The sequence below is a fragment of the Leucoraja erinacea genome, chromosome 10, assembly GCF_028641065.1.
Source record: "Leucoraja erinacea ecotype New England chromosome 10, Leri_hhj_1, whole genome shotgun sequence".
In the NCBI taxonomy this organism is placed as follows: Eukaryota; Metazoa; Chordata; class Chondrichthyes; order Rajiformes; family Rajidae; genus Leucoraja; species Leucoraja erinaceus.
This window is the reverse complement of record NC_073386.1, coordinates 26,075,741-26,100,300: the sequence shown is the minus strand read 5'-3', so window position 1 is coordinate 26,100,300 and position 24,560 is coordinate 26,075,741. Positions and strand designations below refer to the sequence as shown.

The following is a 24,560-nucleotide window of genomic DNA, read 5'->3' as shown; positions in this document are numbered from 1 at the left end:
GTTGGTCTTTATAACAAGAGGAATCAAATATAGGAGCAAAGAGGTCCTTCTGGAGGTGTACAGAGGCCTAGTGAGACCACACCTGGAGTATTGTGTGCAGTTTTGGTCCCCTAATTTGAGGAAGGACATTTGCTATTGAGGGAGTGCAGCGTAGGTTTACAAGGTTAATTCCCGGGATGGCGGGAATGTCGTATGCTGAGAGAATGGAGCAGCTTATTTTTATGCTTTATCTGATGGGATAAATTGCAGACTTGATTTGTTAAATTGCTACATGATCTAAGATTGATCACATTTACTCTGGCAAGGAAGAACGGGAAGAAAGGGAACCATTATGTTTTTTGATTGTTTCCATTATGTGTAGATAAATAATATTGATTGAAACATATGAATTTAATAACAAATGCTCTATAATTCCAATGCTATAAAATAAACCACCTGTCACTGCACACGCCAAGCCCCACATAACACATATTCAGACTACCCTTGGAGACACTGAAGTTACAAACCAATGTATTATTCAGATCTTAGGAATGCAACATTGTGACAACCTCTGTTAACTTGTTTTCAGAGATGCTGCCTGACCTGTTGTGAAATGTAACATATTTTGTATTTGAATTCAGAGGACTACAATTAAATTAGAATTCACACGATTATTCTAACCCTTTGTGTCTTTTTTTGTAAACCTAACCATGTTCTCCAGAGTAACCTGCTGAGTTACTCCAGCACCTTGTGTCCTTTGTTGTTGACCTGCATCGGCAGTTCCTTGTTTCTTCATCTAAGCGTAGACTGACAGAAATTGACATAAGATAGATACAAAATGCTGGAGTAACTCAGCAGGACAGGCAGCATCTCTGGAGAGAAGGAATGGGTGATGTTTTGGGTCGAGACCCTTCTTCAGTCCCATTCCTTCTCTCCAGACATGCTGCCTGTCCCACTGAGTTACTCAAACTTTTTGTGTGTATCTTCGGTTTAAACCAGCATCTCGATTCCTTCTTACATATAAATTGACTCCCATTAGCTAATTATTATTGGGCCTCCATTTTCAATATCTAATCTTCAATTTCAAACTCTTTACATCTCTGTAAATTATTCCAGCCTAAAAGAAGTGCATATGTGCAATGATGTCCTCTCACGCCTCACCAATGTTGGTAGCTGAACCTTCATGTACCTGGGCCCTGAGCTCTGTAATGTCCTACCAGACCTGTGTATCTTTCTTATTTTCCTTACTATGCTCCTTAAACCTACCTCATTGGTCAAATTGTTGAAATTGCTATTAGTATAATCTGCATAGACAATTGTAACTAATTAATAATTCTGGTTATGATTAAAATGTTGCTGTGAAATGTAATGTTATTTTGTATTTGAGGTCTGCAATGAAATAGATATTCTGAGTTTTCTTTTTGTTCCTTGGTTTCAAACTGTGTTATGCTATATCTTGTGAAAATTGCCTTCAGACACATGTACAAAGGTGCCGTTATAGTTTTCCTGGTACATGTAATGACATTATATCGCAAATGAGGCAGTGCACATCAGATGATAGATGAAACATTAAATGTTCTCTAACAAAACAATTCAGTTCATTAATCTGATCAGAGTCAAATGTTACTCATTACTCACTTTGAATGGAGCTTGGTCAAAGCATCTTCAAATCTGTTGCTTAGAAATAAATCCAATGCTGCTATACATTCATCCAGCGATGTTTTTAAGTCTGTTTCAGGTGACCTGCTCAAAAGACATTAAAAAATAACCCAAATTACCAATAATATAATCTACAGTGACCATTATGTCTAATTGAAAGTTCTGGTAATGATTAAAATGTTGTTGTGAAATGTAATGTCATTTTGTATTTGAGGTCTGTGACGAAATTATAATCCATAATGACCACTGATACCTGGTGCTAATTATTATAAAATGAAATATTTAAAATAAATTGACGCTGAAGTTATGAATGAATACGTAGTTCAGATCTTAGAAGGATAGCATCGTTATAGCCATAGATTATAAAATCTTTCAAATTGTTCAATTATTTTGGGAGATAAAGGGCAATGAACATTACTCACAAAAATAATCAATACCCACTTCAGAAATGACCAGTTAAAATTGCAATTACCAATAATACAATCTGCATTGACAATTGTATAAAGTTGAAAATTCTGGTTATGATTAAAATGTTGTTGTGAAATGTAAAATATTTTGTATTTGGATTCAGAGGACTGCAATTAAATTAAAATTCACACAATTACTGATATCTGGTGCCAGCCATGATATAATGAAATATTTAAAATTAAAATATTAAAATCAACTTGTTTGAGATGCTGAAAAACTGAGCGAGCATTTTAGATTATTCATTGAAGTTTACAATTAGTGAAGACTAACAAAATATTAACCTGTTGGAGAAACTCAAAGTTATCAGGCAGCAGACCCGACTCCAGCATCTGCTGTCTCTTGTCTCTCCAGTGAAGACTATCAGATGGAGATCATGCAGTGCGATACAATTAATGCAACATTTTTGTCTAAAAGTATTACATTAGTGCTTAGGGCAGAGTTATTCATCTCCACATTAACATTACATGGATGTATATCACCTCTATATTTCTTTTAAGCTTTTTCTTGGGACACTATCAAGACAACCCAGAGTCAGACACATACCTGGAACCCTGAAGTCACATTTAGGCATGTCAAAATAGATTCCCCTCCACGAAGGATATGAATGATTTCTTTGAGGACAACATATTTCATGTTCTCTCAATTGGTTTGGAATCCAGCACCCATCAAAGAAGACTTCTGACCGACATCCACTATAAACCCACTGGCTCCCATGGCTATCTAGACTACACTTCTTCCCACCCTGCTTCCTGTAAGGACTCCATCCCCTACTCCCAATTCCTCCGTCTAAGCCGCTCTGCTCCCAGGATGAGGTGTTTCACATCAGGGCACTGGAGATGTCCTCATTCTTCAGGGAACGGGGGTTCCCCTCCCCTACTATAGATGAGGCTCTCACCAGGGTTTCTTCCATACCCCGTAACACTGCACTCTCTCCCCATCCCCCCCACTCGTAACAAGGGCGGAGTCCCCAGTCCTCACCTTCCACCCTACTAGCCGTCACATACAACAAATAGTACTGCGTCATTTTCACCACCTCCAACGTGACCCCACCACTCGCCACATTTTCCCATCTCATCCCCCGTCTGCTTTGCGCAAAGAACGCTCCCTCCATAACTCCCTGGTAAATTTGTCCCTTCCCACCCGTACCACCCACTCCCCGGGCACTTTCCCTTGCAACCTCAAGAGATGCTACACTTGTCGCTTTACCACCCCCCTGGACTCCATACAAGGACCCAAGCGGTCGTCCCAGGTGCGAAAGAGGTTCACCTGCACCTCCTCCAACCTCATCTATTGCATCTGCTGCTCTAGATGTCAGCTGATCTACATCGGTGAGACCAAGATCGCTTCGCCGAACACCTCCGCTCAGTCCGCAATAGCCAACCTGATCTCCCGGTGGCTCAGCACTTCAACTCCCCCTCCCATTCCGAGTCCGACCTTTCTGTCCTGGGCCTCCTCCATGGCCAGAGTGAGGACCACCGGAAATTGGAGGAACAGCACCTCATATTTCGCTTGGGCAGTCTGCACCCCAGCGGCATAAACATTGACTTCTCCAATGTCAGGTAGCCCTCACCATCTCCTCCCCTTCTCAGCTCTCCATCAGCCCTCTGGCTCCTCCTCTTCCTTTCTTCTTCCCGCCCCCACCCTACATCAGTCTGAAGAAGGGTTTCGGCCCGAAACGTTGCCTATTTCCTTCTCCAGCACTTTTGTCTACCTTCGATTTTCCAGCATCTGCAGTTCCTTCTTAAACACCCATCAAAGTGCGTTGATTTAGCCGCTCAGGAACTGGTTAAATACGATCACAGTCCTGGTGCCAGGGATGTTGGGGGGGGGAGGAAGGAGGATACTGACATTGGAAGATTGTGTGGACAAAGTGATTCTGATATCTTTTCAGTGCTTTGACATGCTGTAGTTGTCCATGTTCCCAAAATATACAGGAGAATAGCGATTATTGCTGACATGCACCATGAACTCAATGATGAATTGGAGATTTTGGTCCGAACCCTCTTCTCCTCAATCAGCTGTACAGCTATGCTGTCATGCTAGAGGTGGTGTGAATTCATGAGTAGCCAGCCTTTTCCACATTCTCCAGTCTCATTGTGGATCTTGATTGCCCAGGAGTGGCATTGCGCAATGGAAGAAGTCCTTAATACTCTGAACGTTTAAGCAAGTTCCATTCCATGCACCAACAATAACTCTTGTAGAAATACCAATGGCAAATGCCCCGACTACTGCACCAATATTTGAACCTGGGAATCGACATTGATTTAACATTGATATCAGCTGCAAATTAACATGATGGATCTGACGTGATCAGATTTTTTTAAATGGAATACCAGGGGAATGCCTACTTCTAGGGATTGGGCTGGTGGAATAGTGAACCTTCTCACGACCCTCTAACTCAGTGTGACTTGGAATCAGTGTGCTACGGTCATTAGTGCAAACATTCCAGCTCTGGAAATAATGGGCAAAGCCAAAGAGGAATCCTACTTTAAATTTAAGCTATCCCTGGCCTGAATCCCACCAGGAAACAAACTGATCCGCTTTGATGCCTACAATGCTATACTGTAGTCAGAAAGAGAATATACCTCATTTATGTAATTCTTCTGGTTAGCTTTAACCACAATAACATCTACAGGGCACTAAGTTTTCAAACGTAGAAGTGTGCTTTAGTTCATCTAACAGTAAGACACTTGTATACATTTAATCATAGATTCCATGTGTTCGCCGATTCCTTGGATCAACCTACACAAGTACCACCAGATACAAAACACAAATACAGATTAAACTTGTTTCAAACAAGTCTATTGTAACTCAAACGCAGTTGCTTATTCTTTGACAATGGACCACAGCTCACTTTGAATTTATCTGAGACTTTTATGCAATGTAATGGCATCATATATTTGATTCATCCACATCATCCAAATTCCAAGGAGCAAGAGAGTTGTCTCCAAATATATGAATAGAAGTTTTAAAAAAGAATTCACTACAGATTTTACAATGGAAAAGTTGTTAATACCTCATCAATTTCTCACATGAAATAGAGCATGAAATAACTAATCTGTACCCACCACATTTCTGGCAGTCGATTCAAATCATTGCTAATCACTGAGGGGACGTTTGAAATGCACATAATCCTGTGGAGGAGTTGTTTCATCCAGTGGGGGAATCCAGAACTAGGGTCACTCATTTAAGATGGAAACAAAGGCAATTTCCTCTCCCAGGAGGACATGAGTGTTTGATACATAGAGGGAGTACATTGCCAGAGGGGGAGTACAGAGAAGGTTCACCAGACTGATTCCTGGGATGTCAGGACTTTCATATGAAGAAAGACTGGATAGATTTGGCTTGTACTTGCTAGAATTTAGAAGATTAAGGGGGGAATCTTATAGAAACTTACAAAATTCTTAAGGGGTTGGATAGGCTAGATGCAGGGAGATTGTTCCCGATGTTGGGGAAGTCCAGAACAAGGGGTCACAGTTTAAGGATAAATGGGAAATCTTATAGGACTGAGATGAGAAAACCATTTTTTACACAGAGAGCGTTGAATCTCTGGAATTCTCTGCCACAGAAGGTAGTTGAGGCCAGTTCATTGGCTATATTTAAGAGGGAGTTAGATGATGCCCTTGTGGCTAAAGGGATCAGAGGGTATGGAGAGAAAGCAGGTACAGGGTACTGAGTTTGATGATCAGCCATGATCATATTGAATGGCGGTGCATGCTCGAAGGGCCGAATGGCCTACTCCTGCACCTATTTTCTATGTTTCTATGTTTCTATGATACTGTTCTCCTCAGAGCAGTCTGTGAATATTTTTAAGGCGGAGGTAATAAATTTTTGATAAGCACCTGGAGGAGAAAGACTGGACTCAAATGCAAAGGTAAGTTAATCAAATAAGCCAAAACTCACAAACTTCGATAATTCAGCACACGAGCCTGGTGACCTGACAGGTAGCTGACGAACAAGGAACCCAGTGAGCAAAGGCGAGCTTGAGTATCATCACTTGGTGTGCCAATGGACAATAGACAATAGGTGCAGGAGTAGGCCATTCGGCCCTTCGAGCCAGCACCGCCATTCAATGTGATCATGGCTGATCATCCCCAATCAGTACCCCGTTCCTGCGTTCTCCCCATATCCCGACTCCGCTATTTTTAAGAGCCCTATCTAGCTCCCTCTTGAAAGCATCCAGAGAACCTGCCACCGCCCTCCGAGGCAGAGAATTCCACAGACTAACCACTCTCTGTGAGAAAAAGCGTTTCCTTGTCTCCATTCTAAATGGCTTACCCCTTATTCTTAAACTGTGACCCCTGGTTCTGGATTTCCCCAACATTACGATCTATCACAATCCACACTCAAGATAACCTAATTCATTATTTTATTGCACAATCATGTCATAAGAACATCTAACTCATCTATATTTTGTGTTATTGTTTATTTTTTTAAATTTGGCTATTTAAATTTTTTTGTAACCTTTTCTTAAGAATGGGATATATGTTTAGATCTAGTATTTGAATTTAGATTCACTCTTAATAATAAATACACTGGTGAACATGAATTTTTTGTTGGGTATTTACTATTTATTTTAACGTTACAATAATATTAAAGTTCTGATCTTGAGAATATCACATTTTTGAATTTTCAAGGCAGTCTGGGTGTTTATTACTATTTCCGTCACACTGGTCAATTTTGTAATTAGCTACAATTAGGTAACTAACTAATTATATGCTTTAATTTCAGGTCATCCAAGTAAGATGTATCATATTTGTTTCAGAATGTTTCAATCTATAATAACTGAAAATTTCATTAAGATCTCTTATTTTTAAAGAAAGTTATGGGCTTTTATGTCAATTGACTGTCCTCGATCACAACTTTTGTGTTAAGTTAATGGAAAAACAAGAAGCTAATTTCCGAGTATGAAAATTACCATAACCTTTTTAATACTGAATATATGAAAGTGAATTAGGTATCAAATTAAAGTTATTTTTGTGCTTTATCTGATGGGATAAATTAGAGGCTTGATTTTTTAAATCTTAAAATTTTGCAACATTCCTATTCATTGTGACCATGGCTGATCATCCACAATCAGTAACCCGTGCTTGCCTTCAGGCACGGAAATCGCTGCCAAAACATGGGGGGGACACAATTCCTTGGCGGCCGCACGTGTGCACACAAGTGAGGCTTCGGGCGTGGGCTCTATCTAGTATCTTTGCTTTGAACGTAACATCGGGAGCTGACCTGGTTGGTGACCGACTCCGAACTCCAGCAACAGCAGGTTCGACCGCCCCAAATCATGGGGCCTTCGATCCCCCGGTGGGGGGTTCAACATCGGGAGCCTCGATCGCTTCGACGCAGCAATTTGACCGCTGGGCGATGGAAGTTCCCGGCTGTGCCAGGCTGGGCGGTGAAAAACACCACGATCGGGCCAATTCAAGCTCCACTCTATGATCTCCATGACTCTAACTTATTTAAAACCCAACTGTGTGACTTAATGTTTGGAGTTTTAAATAATCCTAACATCAGACGGGAGCGGCGCCCCCAGGCCCACAGCCAGCGCAGAGAAGCAGCGCTAAATCCAGCTCAACTCTGCCTGTCTCGCCGGGTTAACTTACAGCCCTGCCTGGACTGACGGGGCAGCAGTCCAGAGCAGTGGAGCTAGCGCTGCTTCTCTGCGCTGGCCGTAAACCTGGGCTGTCGTTTCCGTAAGTCCAGGTAGGGCTGGAGAGTTAACAGGCAGAGTTGAGCTGGATTTAGCGCTGCCTCTCTGGGCCTGGGGGCATTCCCCCTTCCATCTGACTCCCGACGTCTCTGGCCACCTCCAGGCATGGGGGCATTTGGGTGGGGACGGGGATGGTCCAGTGGTGGTTCGACAACGATTGCAGCACCAGAGACCCGGGATCGATCCTGGCTGCGGATGAGGTGCAGGTCTGTGTCCAGGGAGAGTGTTTTTCGCTTGTGACCTACGACCCAGGCAAGAAATTCAAGCTCCGCTCTATGATCTTGGCTCCAGGGACTTCTCCCTCCTCCAATGATCGCGCTGAATCATCATGGTCCCCCCCCCCCCCAACTGCCAGCTGAGCGACGTCTCTCGTCCAATCGGTGCCTTCGATCATTAGTCCCACCCCCACTGTATCGCGGAAAGCGGAGATTTCACCGGGTTTTAAAATCCTGATTACAATAAATGGGGGGGGGGGGGGGAGGTCCCCACCCCCTGCCCCCCCCCCCCCCCCCCCGGGATTTCCGCCCCTGCTTCTCTATCTATCTATCTATCTATCTATCTATCTATCTATCTATCTATCTATAAAACTCTGGGGCCATCCGACCGACTGCCGTCCGGCGCCCTTCCTGCCTTTCGATTCGTGCCCGATCCTCGCAGATGTCCAATCGGAATGGCCGATGCTCGCAGATGTCCAATCGGAATGGATTCATTTGCATGTACGGCTGCCGGCTGCATTTCTTCCTTTGATTCATTGCCACGCCCAATCCAGACGCTCAATCTCCGAGATATTTTCCATTTCGGTAGAGATTTCGCTTTTCTTTCTAAGTATCCGCTCCTCATTTCATTTTGTCGTGTTGAAGTACACGTTTTTAATCAAATCCTTCTCCCCCCCCCCCCCCCCACCCCCAAGTATTTCAAAAAGAAACTGGCTTCTCCATTTACATGCCAGCTTCCAACACACTTCGAAACAAAGTTGCAAGACAGGAACACTCTGAACTTTTCACTGCTGCAGCAGGCAGAGAAGGTGCCATTGGATTTGTTTTTTAATCCACTGCTGAGGGAGGCAGGGCAGTGCTGGAATCTTACTTTTGAGAACGGCTTCAGTTCCATTGGAGGAAATGGGTGCATGGTGGAATATTGGGTTGGGGGATCACACCATTGGGGGAGCAGACCCAACGGGTCTGCACTTGGTCTAGTTAATATATAAAACTCTTGTCCCATCCGACCGGCTGCCGTCCGGCTGCCTTTCTTCCTTTTGATTCGTTTCCATCGTGTGATGTCACAATGCCCAATGCTCGCAGATGTCCAATCGCAATGCCCAATGCTCGCAGATGTCCAATTGGAATGGATCCATTTACATGGATGGCTGCCGGCTGCATTTCTTCCTTTGATTCACTGCAACTCCGAAACCAGAAGCAGAATCGCCGACATCTTTTCCATTTCAGTAGAGATTTCACTTTTCTTTCTAAGTATCCGCTCCTCATTACATTTCGTCGTGTTTAAGTACACGTTTTTAATCAAATCCTCCCCCCACCCCCCAATATTTCAAAAATAAACTGGCTTCTCACCCATAGAAGCAGCCCCAGCCCCAGCCCCTGGTGAAGGTTTCCATTGTGTGATGTCACAATGCCCAATGTTCACAGATGTCCAATCGGAATGGATTCATTTACATATGCCTTTGCAGGAGCCCCAGCCCATGGTGAACATTCCATCGTGTGATGTCACAATGTCCAATGCTCAAAGATATTCTTGCCATAGAGGGAGTACAGAGAAGGTTCACCAGACGGATTCCTGGGATGTCAGGACTTTCATATGAAGAAAGACTAGATAGACTCGGCTTGTACTCGCTAGAATTTAGAAGATTGAGGGCAGATCTTATAGAAACGTACAAAATTCTTAAGGGGTTGGACAGGCTAGATGCAGGAAGATTGTTCCAGATGTTGGGGAAGTCCAGAACAAGGGGTCACAGTTTAAAGATAAGGGGGAAATTCTTTAGATGAGATGAGAAAAACATTTTTCACACAGAGAGTGGTAAATCTCTGGAATTCTCTGCCACAGAAGGTAGTTGAGGCCAGTTCACTGGCTATATTTAAGAGGGAGTTAGATGTGGCCCTTGTGGCTAAAGGGATCAGGGGGTATGGAGAGAAGGCAGGTACAGGATACCGAGTTGGATGATCAGCCATGATCATATTGAACGGTGGTGCAGGCTCGAAGGGCCGAATGGCCTACTACTGCATTTAATTTCTGTTTCCCTCTCCTCACCCCTCTCCCTCTCCCACCCATCCCCTCTCTCCCCCCCCCCCTTCCCTCTCTACCCCACCCCCTTCCCTCTCTCCACCCCCCCCGCCTTCCTCCTCCTACCCCTCTGTCCCTCTTCCATCACTCCCCCTACCCCTCTCCTCCTCCCTCCCCTCCCTCCCCACTCTTCCACATCTCCCCCTCCACTCTCCCTCCCACTCTTTCCCCTCTCTCCCCCCACCCCTCTCCCCCTCCCTCCTCCCCTCCCTCGCCATCCCCCCCCCCCCCCCCACATCTCTCTCCCCATCCCCCTCTCTCACCCCCTACCCCCCGCTCTCCTTTCCCTTCCAAATCTGTCCCGTTACCTCCTCCTCCTCTCCCTCCCTCCCCCTCCCCTCCCCCCCCCTCCCCCCACCTGTGTTTGGGGGGTGGTTAATTTGAGTGTGATACCTCCTCCTCCTCCTCTCCCTCCCCTCCCTCCCCTCTTCTCCCCCCCCTAAACTCACAGTCATTTTGACGCCTCCCGACTCACAGTCGACAAGCACTTGGCTGGCCGTCCGCCCCCAGGGCTCTGGATTGAAAAAACACAGTGCCCTCGCGCTTCGGCTCCGGTTTCCCCGAGAGAACCCGAGAGATGCCGAGGAGCGCCCGAGTGATGACGTCACTAAGAGCGACATGCAGTACGCTCGTGCCTCGGCTTGGGTTTCCAGAGAGAACCCGAGAGCTGTTTACGAGTCGGGCCCTGGACTAGAGCTCTCTCTCTCTCTCTCCCCAGGCTCTTTCCGCTTTTTGCAGCACCCTCGCTCGCCCGGCTCACCTCCTCCCCTCCCCCACTTCACCTCTCACCCCCCTCCTCTTCTCCCCCTCCCCCTCCTCTATCCCCCCCTCTACTCTCTCTCCTCTCCCTCTCCTCTCCCCCCCACCCTCCCTTTCCGCCATCTCCCCACTCCCTTTTAACCCCCTCCTCTCTCCTCTACTCACTCTCCCCCCCCCCTCCCCCTCTCTCCTTTCTCTAACCCCTCCCTCCCTCCTACCACCATCCTTCCCCCTGATCTCTCCCCCCCTCCTCTCTCCACCCTCCTCTATCCCCCCTCCTCTATCCCCTCTCTCTCTCTCCCCCTCCCTCCCCCTCCCCGCTCTTCTCTCCCCCCCCTCCATTCCCCCCCCTCCCCCTCCCTCCCCCCCGTGTGTGTGGGGGGTGGTTAGTGTATGTGTGATGCCGCATGCCTCCCCGCCACCCCCACCCCCCCGCGCGTTGAGGGGACGGGACCCATCGGGACCCGCTTGGTTATTATATAAAAGTCTGTGGCTGCCGCTGCCGTCCGTCCGTCCGGCTGCCGGCTGCCTTTCTATTCGCTGCTCCTTCCTATCAGCTTACAACACACTTCAAAACTAAGTTGCAAGACAGGAACACTCTGAACTTTTCACCTCAATGGGATATCACAGCAAGTGCTTCAACAGGAGGGGGAGGGCCAATTGGTATTGCAATTGGAACTGCTGCAGCAGGCAGGGAGGTGAAATTGGAATTGTTTTTTAATCCACTGCTGAGGGAGGCAGAGGAGTGCTGAAATCTTACATTTGGGAACGGGTTCAGTTCCGTTGGAGGAGATGGGTGCATGGTGGAATATTGGGTTGGAGGATCACACCATTGGGGGAGCAGACCCAACGGGTCTGCACTTGGTCTAGTTAATATATAAAACTCTCGTGCCATCCGACCGGCTGCCGTCCGGTGGCCTTTCTGCCTTTTGATTCATTTCCATCGTGTGATGTCACAATGCCCAATGCTCGCAGATGTCCAATCGCAATGCCCAATGCTCGCAGATGTCCAATCGGAATGGATCCATTTACATGGACGGCTGCCGGCTGCATTTCTTCCTTTGATTCACTGCAACTCCGAAACCAGACGCAGAATCGCCGACATCTTTTCCATTTCGGTAGAGATTTCACTTTTCTTTCTAAGTATCCGCTCCTCATTACATTTTGTCGTGTTTAAGTACACGTTTTTAATCAAATCCTTCCCCCCCCCACCCCAATATTTCAAAAATAAACTGGCTTCTCACCCATAGAAGCAGCACCAGCCCCAGCCCCTGGTGAACGTTCCATTGTGTGATGTCACAATGCCCAATGTTCACATATGTCCAATCGGAATGGATTCATTTACATATGCCTTTGCAGGAGCCCCAGCCCATGGTGAACGTTCCATCGTGTGATGTCACAATGCCCAATGCTCAAATACATTGTTGCCATAGAGGGAGTACAGAGAAGGTTCACCAGACTGATTCCTGGAATGTCAGGACTTTCAAATGAAGAAAGACTGGATAGACTCACCTTGTACTCGCTAGATTTTAGAAGATTGAGGGGGTATCTTATAGAAACGTATAAAATTCTTAAGGGGTTGGACAGGCTACATGCAGGAAGATTGTTCCGGATGTTGGGGAAGACCAGAACAAGGGGTCACAGTTTAAGGATAAGGGGGAAATCCTTTAGGACAGAGGTGAGAAAAACATTTTTTCACACACAGAGTGGTGAATCTCTGGAATTCTCTGCCACAGAAGGTAGTTGAGGTCAGTTCATTGGCTATATTTAAGAGGGAGTTAGATGTGGCCCTTGCGGCTAAAGGGATCAGGGGGTATGGAGAGAAGGCAGGTACAGGATACTGAGTTGGATGATCAGCCATGATCATATTGAATGGTGGTGCAGGCTAGAAGGGCCGAATGGCCAACTCCTGCACTTAATTTCTATGTTTCTATGTTTCCCTCTCCTCACCCCTCTCCCTCTCCCATCCCTCTATCCCCCTTCCCTCTCTACCCCACCCTCTTCCCTCTCCCCCCACCACTCTGTCCCTCTTCCACCAGTCCCTCTACCCCTCCCTCCCCACTCTTCCACTTCTCGCCCCTTACCCCACCCCTTTCCCTCCCTCACCCCTCTTTCTTCCCCTCCCTGTCACACCTCTTCCCACCCCTCTGTCCCTCTTCCACCACTCCCCCATCCCTCTTCCACCACTCCCGCTATCCCTCCCTCCCTCCCCCCCCACTCTTCCACTTCTCTCCCCCCCTCTCCCTCTCCTCACCCCTCTCCCATCCCTCTCTCCCCCCCCCCTTCCCTCTCTACCCCACCCCCTTCCCCTCTGTCCTCTTCCACACACTCTCCCTACCCCTCCCTCTTCTCTCCCCTTACCCTCTCCCCCTCCACCCCTGTCTCCCCCTCCCTTCCCCTCTCTCCCCCACCCCTTCCCCTACCCCTCTGTCCCTCTTCCACCACTCCCCCTGTCCCTCTTCCACCACTCCTGCTACCCCTCTCCCCCCCCCCCTACTCTTCCACTTCTCTCCCCCCCCCCCACACTCTTCCCTTCTCTCCCCCCACCCCTATCCCCCTCCCCATCCCTCTCTCTCCCCCCCCCCTCCACACTCTTCCCCCCTCTCCCTCCTCATTCCCTTACCGTGCACAGTCTCTGTCTTTAAGAAGGAACTACAGATGCTGGAAAATCGAAGGTAGACATAAAAAAGGCTGGATAAACTCAGCGGGTGCGGCAGCATCTATGGAGCGAATTGAATGGTCAACGTTTTTGACCGAAACCCGGAAGAAGGGTTTCGGCCAAAAACATTGCCCTTTTCCTTCGGTCCATAGATGCTGCTGCACCCGCTGAGTTTATCCAGCTTTTTTGTTGTTGTCTCAACCAGCCTCACTCTCTCTCTCTGACCTTCTCTCTCTCTTCTCTCAACTCATGCATGCCCGCTCCAACCCCCCCCCCCCCCCCCCCCACTCCTCCTCCCCCATCCTCACACAATATTTTTTGTGGGGGCGGGTCCATAGTGTGTGTGACTGTTTGTGGAGGCGGCCACGCGCTCTCCATTCAAGAAGACGCTCAACTGTTTGTGGAGGCGCGTGCTTAGTATGTGACCAAAGATCTTATAGCGGAGCTCTCCGCTACAAGATCTTTGTGTGTGACGACACACGCTCCCCCCCCCCCCCCCCCTTTGGTGCAGGAGACGGGCGCAGCATCTGAACGCTCAGCGATTATTCGAATTCTTCACTAGCCGTCATTCTGACTTTGCTTGTGAAGATAAAAGTCCTGAATTGCATTTTAAGTAAAGATGCAGGAAGATTGTTCCCGATGTTGGGGAAGTCCAGGACAAGCGGGACACAGTTTAAGGATAAAGGGGAAATCCTTTAGTACTGAGATGAGGAAAACATTTTCACACAGATAGTGGTGAGTCTCTGGAACTCTCTGCCACAGAAGGTAGTTGAGGCCAGTTCATTGGCTAGATTTAAGAGGGAGTTAGATGTGGCCCTTGTGGCTAAGGGGATCAGGGGGTATGAAGAGAAGGCAGGTACTGGATACTGAGTTGGATGATCAGCCATGATCATATTGAATGGCGGGCAGGCTCGAAGGGCCGAATGGCCTACTCCTGCACTTAATTTCTATGTTTACCTCTCATCACCCCTCTCCCTCTCCCACCCATCTCTCTCTCCCCCACCCCCCTTCCCTCTCTACCCCACCCCCTTCCATCACTCCCGCTACCCCTCTCCTCCTCCCTCCCCACTCTTCCACTTCTCTCCACCTTCCCCTCCCCTCTCTCTCCCCACTCTTTCCCCTCTATCCCCCACCCCATCCTCCCTCACATCTCTCACCCCCTACCCCGCTCTCCTTTCCCTCCCAAATCTATCCCGTTTCCTCCTCCTCTCCTCCCCCCTTCTCACCCCCCCCCCCCCCCCCCCCCCCCCCGCAAACGCCGTTGGGGAAACAGACCCAACGTGTCTGCACTTGGTCTAGTACAAAGATCCTAGAGGATCTAGGATCTTTGGTCTAGCGTACCTTGATTCCGCTAGCCCCTACCTCGAGCTCTATCTAACTTTTTTTTTTAAAGTAAAGTAAGAACATAGCTAGTTGAAGATTGGATAGAAATTCTTACGATGTGCTCTAAGGCCAGCGATATTGAACTGGCATTTTGTTTCTTTGGAACTGAAAGTAGAACAAAATTGTTTGCATTCCGGACGATCAAGTTCAAAGCAGAACTAACGAAGTTTAAAACTTATCGTTCTGTAGCACAAATATATAAAAGCGTACGGACGGACCCGCCGCCGCCGCTCCCGGGCAGCGCGAGCACCGACCCGCCGCCGCCGCTCGCGGGCAGCGCTCACCTCAGCTCGGACTTGGTCTTCTGCTTCCAGAGCGACGTGAGGTTCGTGTACGCGGACATCGGTTCAGGTGAGCGGCGCAATTCCCGGTCACGAAAACCAACTGGTGGAGTCCTGAAGTTAAGAATGATTCCTTTCGCCGAGGGTTCCCAGGGCTGGTGAATGACGCGTGAGGTTTCATTGCGCACACGCCACTCCCAACAAACGCCTTCATATTCGGTCCCACCCAGGCTAATCACGAGGAGTGCAGATTGCTTTCATAACAAAAAGCTCCAAGTGTCTTGATAAATTAATAAAAATGACAATTTAAAATGTATATTTTCATTGTCTGCTGTACAGACAGCCAGTTTGTAGAGATTTGAGACTGATCTTTGTCTTTGTTTCCTCATAAACCAGAAGCTAGGGTGGGATGGGGAATTCAAGAGGAACTTCGTCAACCAGAGTATGATTAAAATGTGGGAGATGCAATCACGAGCAGTTGAAGGGGAGAGTTCAAGGAGGGAGGAGATCTGCGCACACATTTTACTGGAATAAGGTGAGTGAAAGATAATGTGGAGAATAAGCTACAGTTTGGTCAGGTGACCAGTTTCTCTTCTGTAAGTTTTATGCAATATATTTCAAAGCCTGCAAGTGCAGAAAGCACCGTATTTCAATAATTAGTTTGTGATTGGGTCAATTGTGTTTTAATAACAACACAAAAGATTTAGGACAAAATGAATCCATCAGAAAAATTCATCACCGTCAGACAGGAAGACAAATGCTAAAACGTTTCTTAAGTTGGAAAACCATCGTGCAAAACAAAGGAAGGACCAGTGAAATATCATTAAATACACGTTAATATTCATTTGAATGGTTCCATCCTGAGTATTATTTAATTGAGATAAATACAAGTCTGTACGGAGTTTGTGCGTTCTCCCCGTGGGTTTTCTCCGAGATCTTTGGTTTCCTCCCACACTTCAAAGACGTACAAGTCAAGTCAAGTCTATTTGTCACATACGCATACGAGATGTGCAGTAAAATGAAAAGTCGCAATGCGGTACAGGTTTCTAGGTTGATTGGCTTGGTAAATGTAACAATTGTCCCTAGTGGGTGTAGGTATCAAATACGGGGATCGCTGCTCGGCGCGGACCCGGTGGGCCGAAGGGCCTGTTTCCGCGCTGTATTTCTAAACTAAACAGGCTGACGCCAAATCGTTTGCTGCATGGCAATAACTACAAAAAAGATGACAATAATACCAATTATACTACTCTCGAGGGAGATGCAAAATATCTTATGGAATTATTTCAAAGATCATGAGCCCAGTGTAATGGACAATGTTTATTCCTCAGTCAACAGAGAATTTAGATTTAAAAAGACACAAAGTGCTGGAGTAACTCAACAGGTCAGGCAGTATCTCTGGAGATCATGGAGAGGCCAGGTTTCAGGTTGGGGCCCTTCTTCAGGCTGATTGTAGTGGGAGGCGGGGAGAAAGTGCCACTGTGTCTTTCATTGTTCATATTTATAGGTTGTAAGCTACCCGTGAAATATGAGGGGCTGTTCCTCCAATTTGTGTGGCCTCACTCTGGCAATGGAGGAGGCCCAAGACAGAAAGGTTACTATGGGATGGGGATTTAAAATGGTTAGCGACCGATAGATCCAGCAGGTCTTGGCCTACTGAGCGCAAATACTCGGTGAAATTGTTGCCCAGTCACATGGTTTTGCCGATGTAAAGGAGACTATGTCAAATGAATATTAACGTGTATTTCCCGCAGAGGCCAGCGGGTGCTGGTGACTGACAGCAGACGCAGCCAATCAGTGCAGCAAGGGGCATCCCAGCGGTGACTGACAGGAGAGGAGGCCAATCTGCGCATGCGCAGTTTAAAAAAATATTTAAACCTTAATTACTTTTAAAATATACCACTGATCGGAACAAAACTTGTTGCACTTGCAGCACAGGAGCATGGCAAGGTACTGCTATCATGTACCGTTTTCGCGCAAATGTAAAAACACAAAGCAGAAGATAAGATGAGATTTTTAGTTATGTAATGTATAGATTGCTTCCCTACCATACAAAAAGACAGGTAGTGCTGTGGTTATTGATAAACCACAAAACTGGGGGTAATTTCCACCCTTATCCGTTGTCTTGTAGGCACGTGTCATTGTTTTGAACGCATCAGAGCAGGATTGAATTCCTTCTGGCTGGTAGTTTAACTGGTTTTGCTACTTTAAGCACAAGATTACATTTGGAAGCAATGCTACTTACAGTAGATGGATTTAATTGGGCAATTCATTTGTCAACCAGCCTAGTGATATACCGTATTTCCTGGCAATGAAGACGCACCTGCATTGAAGACGCACCCCCACTTTGTGTTGCTAAATTTTGAAAAAAGGCTGGTGGGACAATATCAAGGGTTTGGTTTAGTCCAGAGGTCGGCAACCCTTTTTTGCATAAGGGCCAGGGCTAGCTTCAGTTCCCAGATCCCTCGTGTCCCCGGGACCAGCTGTAGTTTCCAGGTCGCCTGCAAGCCCCAGGACTAGCTGTCACACCCAGTTCGCCTGCGAGCCCCGGGACTAGCTGCAGTTCTGCTGTCCAATCCCGGCAGCCGCTCACAGCCACCCGAGCTACTGAGTGAGTTGCTGGCATGATCCCCGACCCCCTTCTTCTCAATGCTCCTGCCCTCCCCGCACTTTACCCCTGGTGGCCCAGCCGTGCTGACCTGGGCCAGACTCCCCACACACTGGAAGGAACTCTCTCTCCCCCAGTGGTGCTGTCCTTTTCCAGCCGCTGTACTGAGGGATAGCCAAGTCTATCTTTCTTAGCTAACAATCTAACCTTCGGCCTCCAAGATGCAGGTAAATCTTCGGACCTTATTTTAGGGTAAAAAATATCGTCTTCATTGTTGGGAAATACGGTAATTAAAGGACCATTTAATGTGCCCAATATCTATTTGCATATACTCCAGTAGTTCTCTTGATCTTTGTTGAGTAGTTTCTGGGGTGTTTTGTTTTTTTTGTTTACTTTCTTTTGCCAATTTTTTTTGCTGAGCTAACACATATGCCCCACTTGTTGTTAATTGACCAAGAGAAACAAAACTTGTCCAGTGCAAACTAGAGAGGTGGTGACCTGCACTCACTCATGTTGTTCTTGCAAATTTCCATTACATATCTTACACTGAAACTGCCTTCAGGGAAATATAACTGGTACTGATTCTCTTAGTTACCTACATCCTGGTTAGCACGTGACTCTCAAGATGCTCAACAAATTGTCACCATTGTTCAGGTAATTCTTTAATGTTCGCCTGCTTGGAAGATACACATTACTAGCTAAACTGATCTCAAATTTTAGCCAATGCTCCTTTTCAATTAAATCTGGCTATGTTACCTACTGGTTTAGTATTCTTTTAACCCTGGTACAGTAAGAATCAAAAAGTTACTAACTGGTGGGAAAGGGCATGATGTAATGTGTAGTAGTGGTTTGGGGCTACTCCAGTATTAACTGTCTGTCAGCACTCTTCCATGACGTGGTTCTGCACAGAAATGAGTAGGTTAACCTATGATGAGCGTTTGTCGGCACTGGGCTTGTACTCACTGGAGTTTAGAAGAATGAGGGGGGACCTAATTGAAACATACAGTATAGTGAAAGGCATGGTTTGAGTGGATGTGGAGTGGATGTTTCCACTGGTGGGAGAGCCTAGGACTAGAGGTCATAGCCTCAGGATTAAAGGACATTCTTTTAGGAGGGAGATAAGATTTTTTTTTAGTCAGGTGGTGACTCTGTGGAATTCTTTGCCACAGAAGGTTGTGGAGTCCAAGTCATAGGATATTTTTAAGGCATAAATTCTTGATTAGTATAGGTGTCAGTTTGAGGGAGAAGGCAGGAGAATAGGGTTAGGAGGAAGGGATAGATTGGCCATGAGTGAATGGTGGAGTAGTTGATGGGCCGAATGGCCTAATTCTACTCTTATTCCTTATGACGGTTTAGAAAGAGTGAGTTAGCGAGATGAGAGCCCATACTGAAATAATAATCATTTAATCTATCCCACTGCACAGATTCTTCTCCTTTACCCCCAAAAGCAAAGCTGATTTCTAATTGTGATAATGTTGCACCATTTACAATAAGAGTAAACCCCACTTGTTTGAACCAGTCATTCCATTTATGTTTAGTCTTCAAATTAAGTAAATTGAAATTGTTTTATGTGCTACACATTGCAACCAGACTTAGAATTTACAAAATTAAAAATTGTGTTCAAACAAAACAAATATGTTGGGGAAATGAATATAACACCAGAAATAATGCATTAAAAAACAAACACCAAGATTTATAAATGCTTTGTGTCCCAAGAAACAGATAATTAATAAATACTATACAAGCAGGCAGATTCTGACTTTTACACAATAGGAATGCAATGCCTAAGAAAAATAAAATAAATTCTTAGGCAATTTATTGTATTCCATTATGACACATTGCAATAGGGTAAAGGTTGAGCACATTGTACTGCCAACATCTCACACTATTACTGTATGCAGAATATTTCCTCAAAATGCTACCTTATCCTACATGACAACATTGTGGCAGTATTTTCAGAACACAAAGGATTCAAATACAAATGGGAAATAAATGCTGGATTGGTCTAATAAATCCAATTCTACAGAGTCTACAGCCATTAAAATGCCTTTCCATTATTCATTTTATATCCAGAAAAGGTATATAACTCCATTTCCAGAATTGTAATGATTAACCTAAAAAATTCAGAGCTGCTGCAGCTTAAAGTCAGATCTTGCCGAACTGTAATAATGTGGGTTGCACGATAGCAGGCTTTTCAACAGATATATTAAAATTTAAAGTAATTAATCTACAATAATTTTCAAAATGTATATAATTAAAGAATTAAATTAATTAAAGACAAAAAAAAAGGTCAAAGAGATTACAGATGCTGGAATCAGTAGCAAGAAAAGAGGAGAGCATCTGGAGGAACCTAGGGGTTCAAGCAGCATCGGTGGAGGGAAATAAACAGTTGAAGATTTGGGACCAGACCCTTCATCTAGACTGGAAGAGTAGAGGGGAAGTAACCAGTGTAAAGGGATAGGTGAAAGGGTGGGCTAAGAGCTTTCAAGCGATAGATCGATCCAGGCAAGGAGTTTGTTGGTAGATTACAGTCGTGGGGGGGGGGGAGGTGTTGGCAAAGGCAGATGAGAACAACAAAGGGAGGGGAAGGGTGGACAGAAGGGTGGGGGGAATCCAGTGCTGGGAGTGTGTGGCGAGGGTAGAGAGGAAAATCAGTGTGGGGGGGAAATAAGAGGGTGATAAGGGCAACAGGGCTAAGGTGTGACTGGAGGTGGGATCACGTTGTAGCTGACAGAAATATCAAAGAATGATGTGCAAGATGTGGAGGCTGGTAGGGTGAAAGTTAAGAACTAAGGGTATTCTACTCCTGTTGGGAGGGAGGCAAGAGTCGAAGTACAGAACCTAGTGGAGGTGGAGATATGGATAAGATGCTTGGGCAACCAGTTTGGGAATGTCATATTTCCTGAAAAAGAGGACAATATTAATGTCCTGGAAAACCTAATCTCAAACAGATTAGTGGAGCCAGAGAAACTGAGGGTAAGGGATGGCAGCCTTACATGAGACAGGGCGGGTGGAGGTATGGTCTAGGTGGCTGTGGGAGTTAGTGGGTCTGTAATCGATAGTGGATAAATTGCCTCCCGAGGGAAAAATTAAGGAACTCCATCTTGCCCAAGTTTACAGAATCTGCATTGAAATTAATATACCATCGAATCCTGTTATATCTCAGCGATTTCTTGGAAAATCTTGTAACCAACCAACCTGACAACCATGGTTTAAAATTGATTAGTAAATCATGGGTTTAAAATTTTGATAACCAGCACATGGAAGTCTCAGGCTTCGTGCCAGCTAACATTAGGAACTGGCAGCACAATGTCCCATTGTTCCTTTTGAACTCTATGGCTTGTTGCAACCCAAAGGAAATTAAAATCTGATTAGTGACTAATTTGCCAGCTGACTATATTGTTTCCCACTTATTCAATTTCTGTAATGAACCAGTTAAATGGAAATCCATTTTGAGGAAGAGAACACAAATCTGGCTTTTGGTAACTACAATGGGTGACCAAGCAAATTCCTAAAATACCTCAATTAATGAATCTTGTGAACCTTGTTCTGGACTTTGGATGCAGCAGCCAATCATCTGTGCCTTTTCCAAAATAACATACTAAACTCAATGCCAACTCTGTGGTGTCCATTATGTGGGAGAAACCAAATGCTGTGCACCCGCATTCAGTGTCCAAGAATGTGCTAGGGTTGCCATTCAATGTAATTGTGCATTATATTTTAATTGCTCTGTCCTTGGCCTCTTCCATTGATCCAATGAAGTCTAGTTAGTGTAAGCTCAAGAAACTTATTTATTAACTTGGGACATTACTGTTCTCAGCACAAATTCAATAATTTCAGATATATTCCAGTTTTTTATCTAGTCTCAATTAAACGTCATTATGTCAATTAAATGAGATCCGCATTCTCCTGAAGACCAGATCCCGGGCTTCAGGTCAGGCGATGCAGAGGTCTATTAAGAAGTCCAGATACGACCTTGGTAAGGCCATCAAAAAGACCAAAAGGGACGTCTGCTCTAAGCTGGAGGATGAGACGGATGTTCGGCAACTGTGGCAGGGCTTGAATGCCATCACCTCTTACAAGGCGAAATCAGGAGGCGGCTCAAACGACAGCGAAGCATCACTCCCTGACTAGCTCAATGCCTTCTATGCACGTTTCGATAGGGAGAACACTGATGTGCCTTCCCAAACCCCTATTCGCCCTGACGGTGTTAGTCAGAGGACGACGTCAGAAGATCCTTCAGGGAGTTGAACCCTCGAAAAGCTCCTGGACCTGATGGTATACCCCGTCAAGTTCTCAAGACCTGTGCAAACCAACTGGTGGGAGTTTTTGCAGATATTTTCAACCTCTCACTTCTGAGGACTGAGGTTTCCACCTGCTTTAAGAGGGCATCAATAATACCGGTGCCCAAGAAGAGTAAGGTGACGTGCCTCAATGACTATCGACCAGTGGCACTAACATCTGTGGTGATGAAGTGCTTTGAGAGGTTGGTTATGGTGCACATAAACTCCCACCTCAACAAGAACCTCAACCAACTTCAGTTCGCATACTGCCACACCAGGTCAACGGAGGATGCAATTTCACTGGCTCTCCACTCCGCATTGGACCACTTGGACAATAAAAACACCTACATCAGGTTGTTGTTTATAGACTACAGCTCGGCATTTAATACCATCATCCCTTCCAAGATGGTTACCAAGCTCACAGAACTGGGCCTCTGCGCATTCCTCTGTAATTGGATCCTCGACTTCCTCATCCACAAACAGATGTTCGAATTGGAGGAACCACTTCATCCTCAGTAACAATTAGTACGGGAGCATCTCAATGCTGCGTGCTCAGCCCCCTGCTTTACTCACTCTATATCCATGACTGCGTAGCCGGTCACAATGCATACTCCCATCAAGTTCACCGATGACACCACTGTGGTTGGACGAATCAAAGATGGGAACGAGTCAGAGTATAGAAGTGAGGTTGACTGTCTGACCAAATGGTGCCAGCACAACAACCTGGCTCTCAACATCAGTAAGACCAAGGAACTGATTGTGGACTTTGGTAGGGGAAGGATGAGGACCCACAATCTTGTTTATATCAACTTCAAATTCCTGGGCGTGCATATATCAGAAGATCTTTCCTGGACCCAGCACACCGATGCAATTGTAAAGAAGGCACATCAGCGACTCTACTTCCTGAGAAGATTACTCGGATTCGGCATGTCGAAGTGGATTCTCCTAAAGTTCTACAGGTGCACGGTAGAGAGCATTCTGACTGGTTGCATTGTGGCCTGGTTCGGTAACTTGAATGTCCAGGATCGAAAAAGACTCCAAAAAGTAGTGACCACTGCCCAGTCCATCACCGGCTTTGACCTCCCCACCGTCGAAGGGATCTATCGCAGTCGCTGCCTCAAAAAGGCAGCCAAAATCATCAAAGACCCACACCATCCAGGTCACACACTGTTCTCACCACTGCCATCAGGAAGAAGGTACAGGAGCCTGAAAACTAACGTCTGGGTTCAGGAACAGCTGCTTCCCCACAGCCATCAGGCTATTAAACATAACAAATAAGCTATGAACTATGATCTGCAAAAGACTATATTATTATTTGTTATTTGCACTATATTTTATTTATTGAACTTTTTCTTTTTTTCTTCCGCATTATGCAATGTTTACATATTCGCATATTCTGTTGTGCTGCTGCAAGTAAGAATTTCATTGTCCCGTCCGGAACATATGACAATAAAACACTCTTGACTTGATAACTTTGTTTCTCTACAGATGTTGCTTACCCTGCTGAATGTATTCTCTATTAATAATTAGCCATGGTTAAATATAAATACCATATTTTAATCAATTTTCAGGAGCAAATGTTGATTATATTAATAACAGAAATTAATTATTTTCTGTTTGGCAATCTATAACTTGTAGGTTCACAAGATCAGTGTTGGTGCCTTAATTGTTTAATGACATGACTAAAGGGACTTAAGTGTACTATAACCAAATAAGTTGAAGATACTAAGATAGGTGGATTAGCAAGTTTCAGAGGTGTGGATAAGTTTATTGAACAGACAACAATTTGACAGATGGACTATTGTGGGCAGTTGTGCAACCTACACCCACTCCAGAATGAAAGTTACTTGGACCTCAGTGGTGGATTTGCAGTACACAGATGACACTTGCACTTATACACATTTAGAGGCCAAGCTGACTTATCATCATATGAGAGGATAGGTCCCACACGAACATCCCCAAATGGAACCAGGGTAGGAATTACGAACCAGAGGGCATAGGTTTAAAGTGAAGGGGAAAGATTTAATAGGAACCAGAGGGGCAACTTTTTTTTTTACACAAAGGGTGGTGGGTGCATGGAATGAGCTGTTGGAGGAAGTTGTTGAAACAGATAGTATCACAACATTTTAAAAACATTCGGACAAGTACATGAATAGGTTAGGCTTAGAGGGATATTGTCCAAACACAGACAGGTGGGACTAGAGTAGATAAGTCGGCGTGGGCAGGTTGGGCTGAAGGGCCTGTTTCCACACTCAGATTCTACGACTCTTAAATTCAAAGTCCTCTACCGACCTGTCCCCATTGTACAACGCTGACTCCAATAATAAAGATTTGTAGCAAAAACCCTGGATAACATGTATTGCTGACCATATTTCATAAGTCTCTCGAAGACAGATATTGATAATAAAGTTCACCATTACAGAGTCAGAGATGCAGATCTTGATCAAATAGAATGGAACTATTGATCTTTGGCGATGAT

The 24,560-nt window shown here is 45.6% G+C and overlaps 1 protein-coding gene and 1 long non-coding RNA gene across 2 annotated transcripts in view; one reads left to right on the top strand and one right to left on the bottom strand.

Annotated features, from left to right (window-relative positions):
- Nucleotides 1-15,422, bottom strand: part of ttc39a (tetratricopeptide repeat domain 39A) — an 83,184-nt gene extending 67,762 nt beyond the window's left edge. Inside the window, 3 exon segments of the mRNA XM_055641783.1 lie at nucleotides 1,618-1,722; nucleotides 15,197-15,353; nucleotides 15,356-15,422. Coding sequence (XP_055497758.1) covers nucleotides 1,618-1,722; nucleotides 15,197-15,353; nucleotides 15,356-15,407 — 314 coding nt within the window. The 5' untranslated portion in view covers nucleotides 15,408-15,422.
- On the top strand, nucleotides 15,167-22,662 carry LOC129700942 (uncharacterized). The gene is made up of 3 exons (XR_008724119.1): nucleotides 15,167-15,263; nucleotides 15,590-15,728; nucleotides 21,714-22,662. It is a non-coding gene; the product is annotated as an uncharacterized LOC129700942 (long non-coding RNA).
- Nucleotides 22,663-24,560: the final 1,898 nt, after the last annotated feature.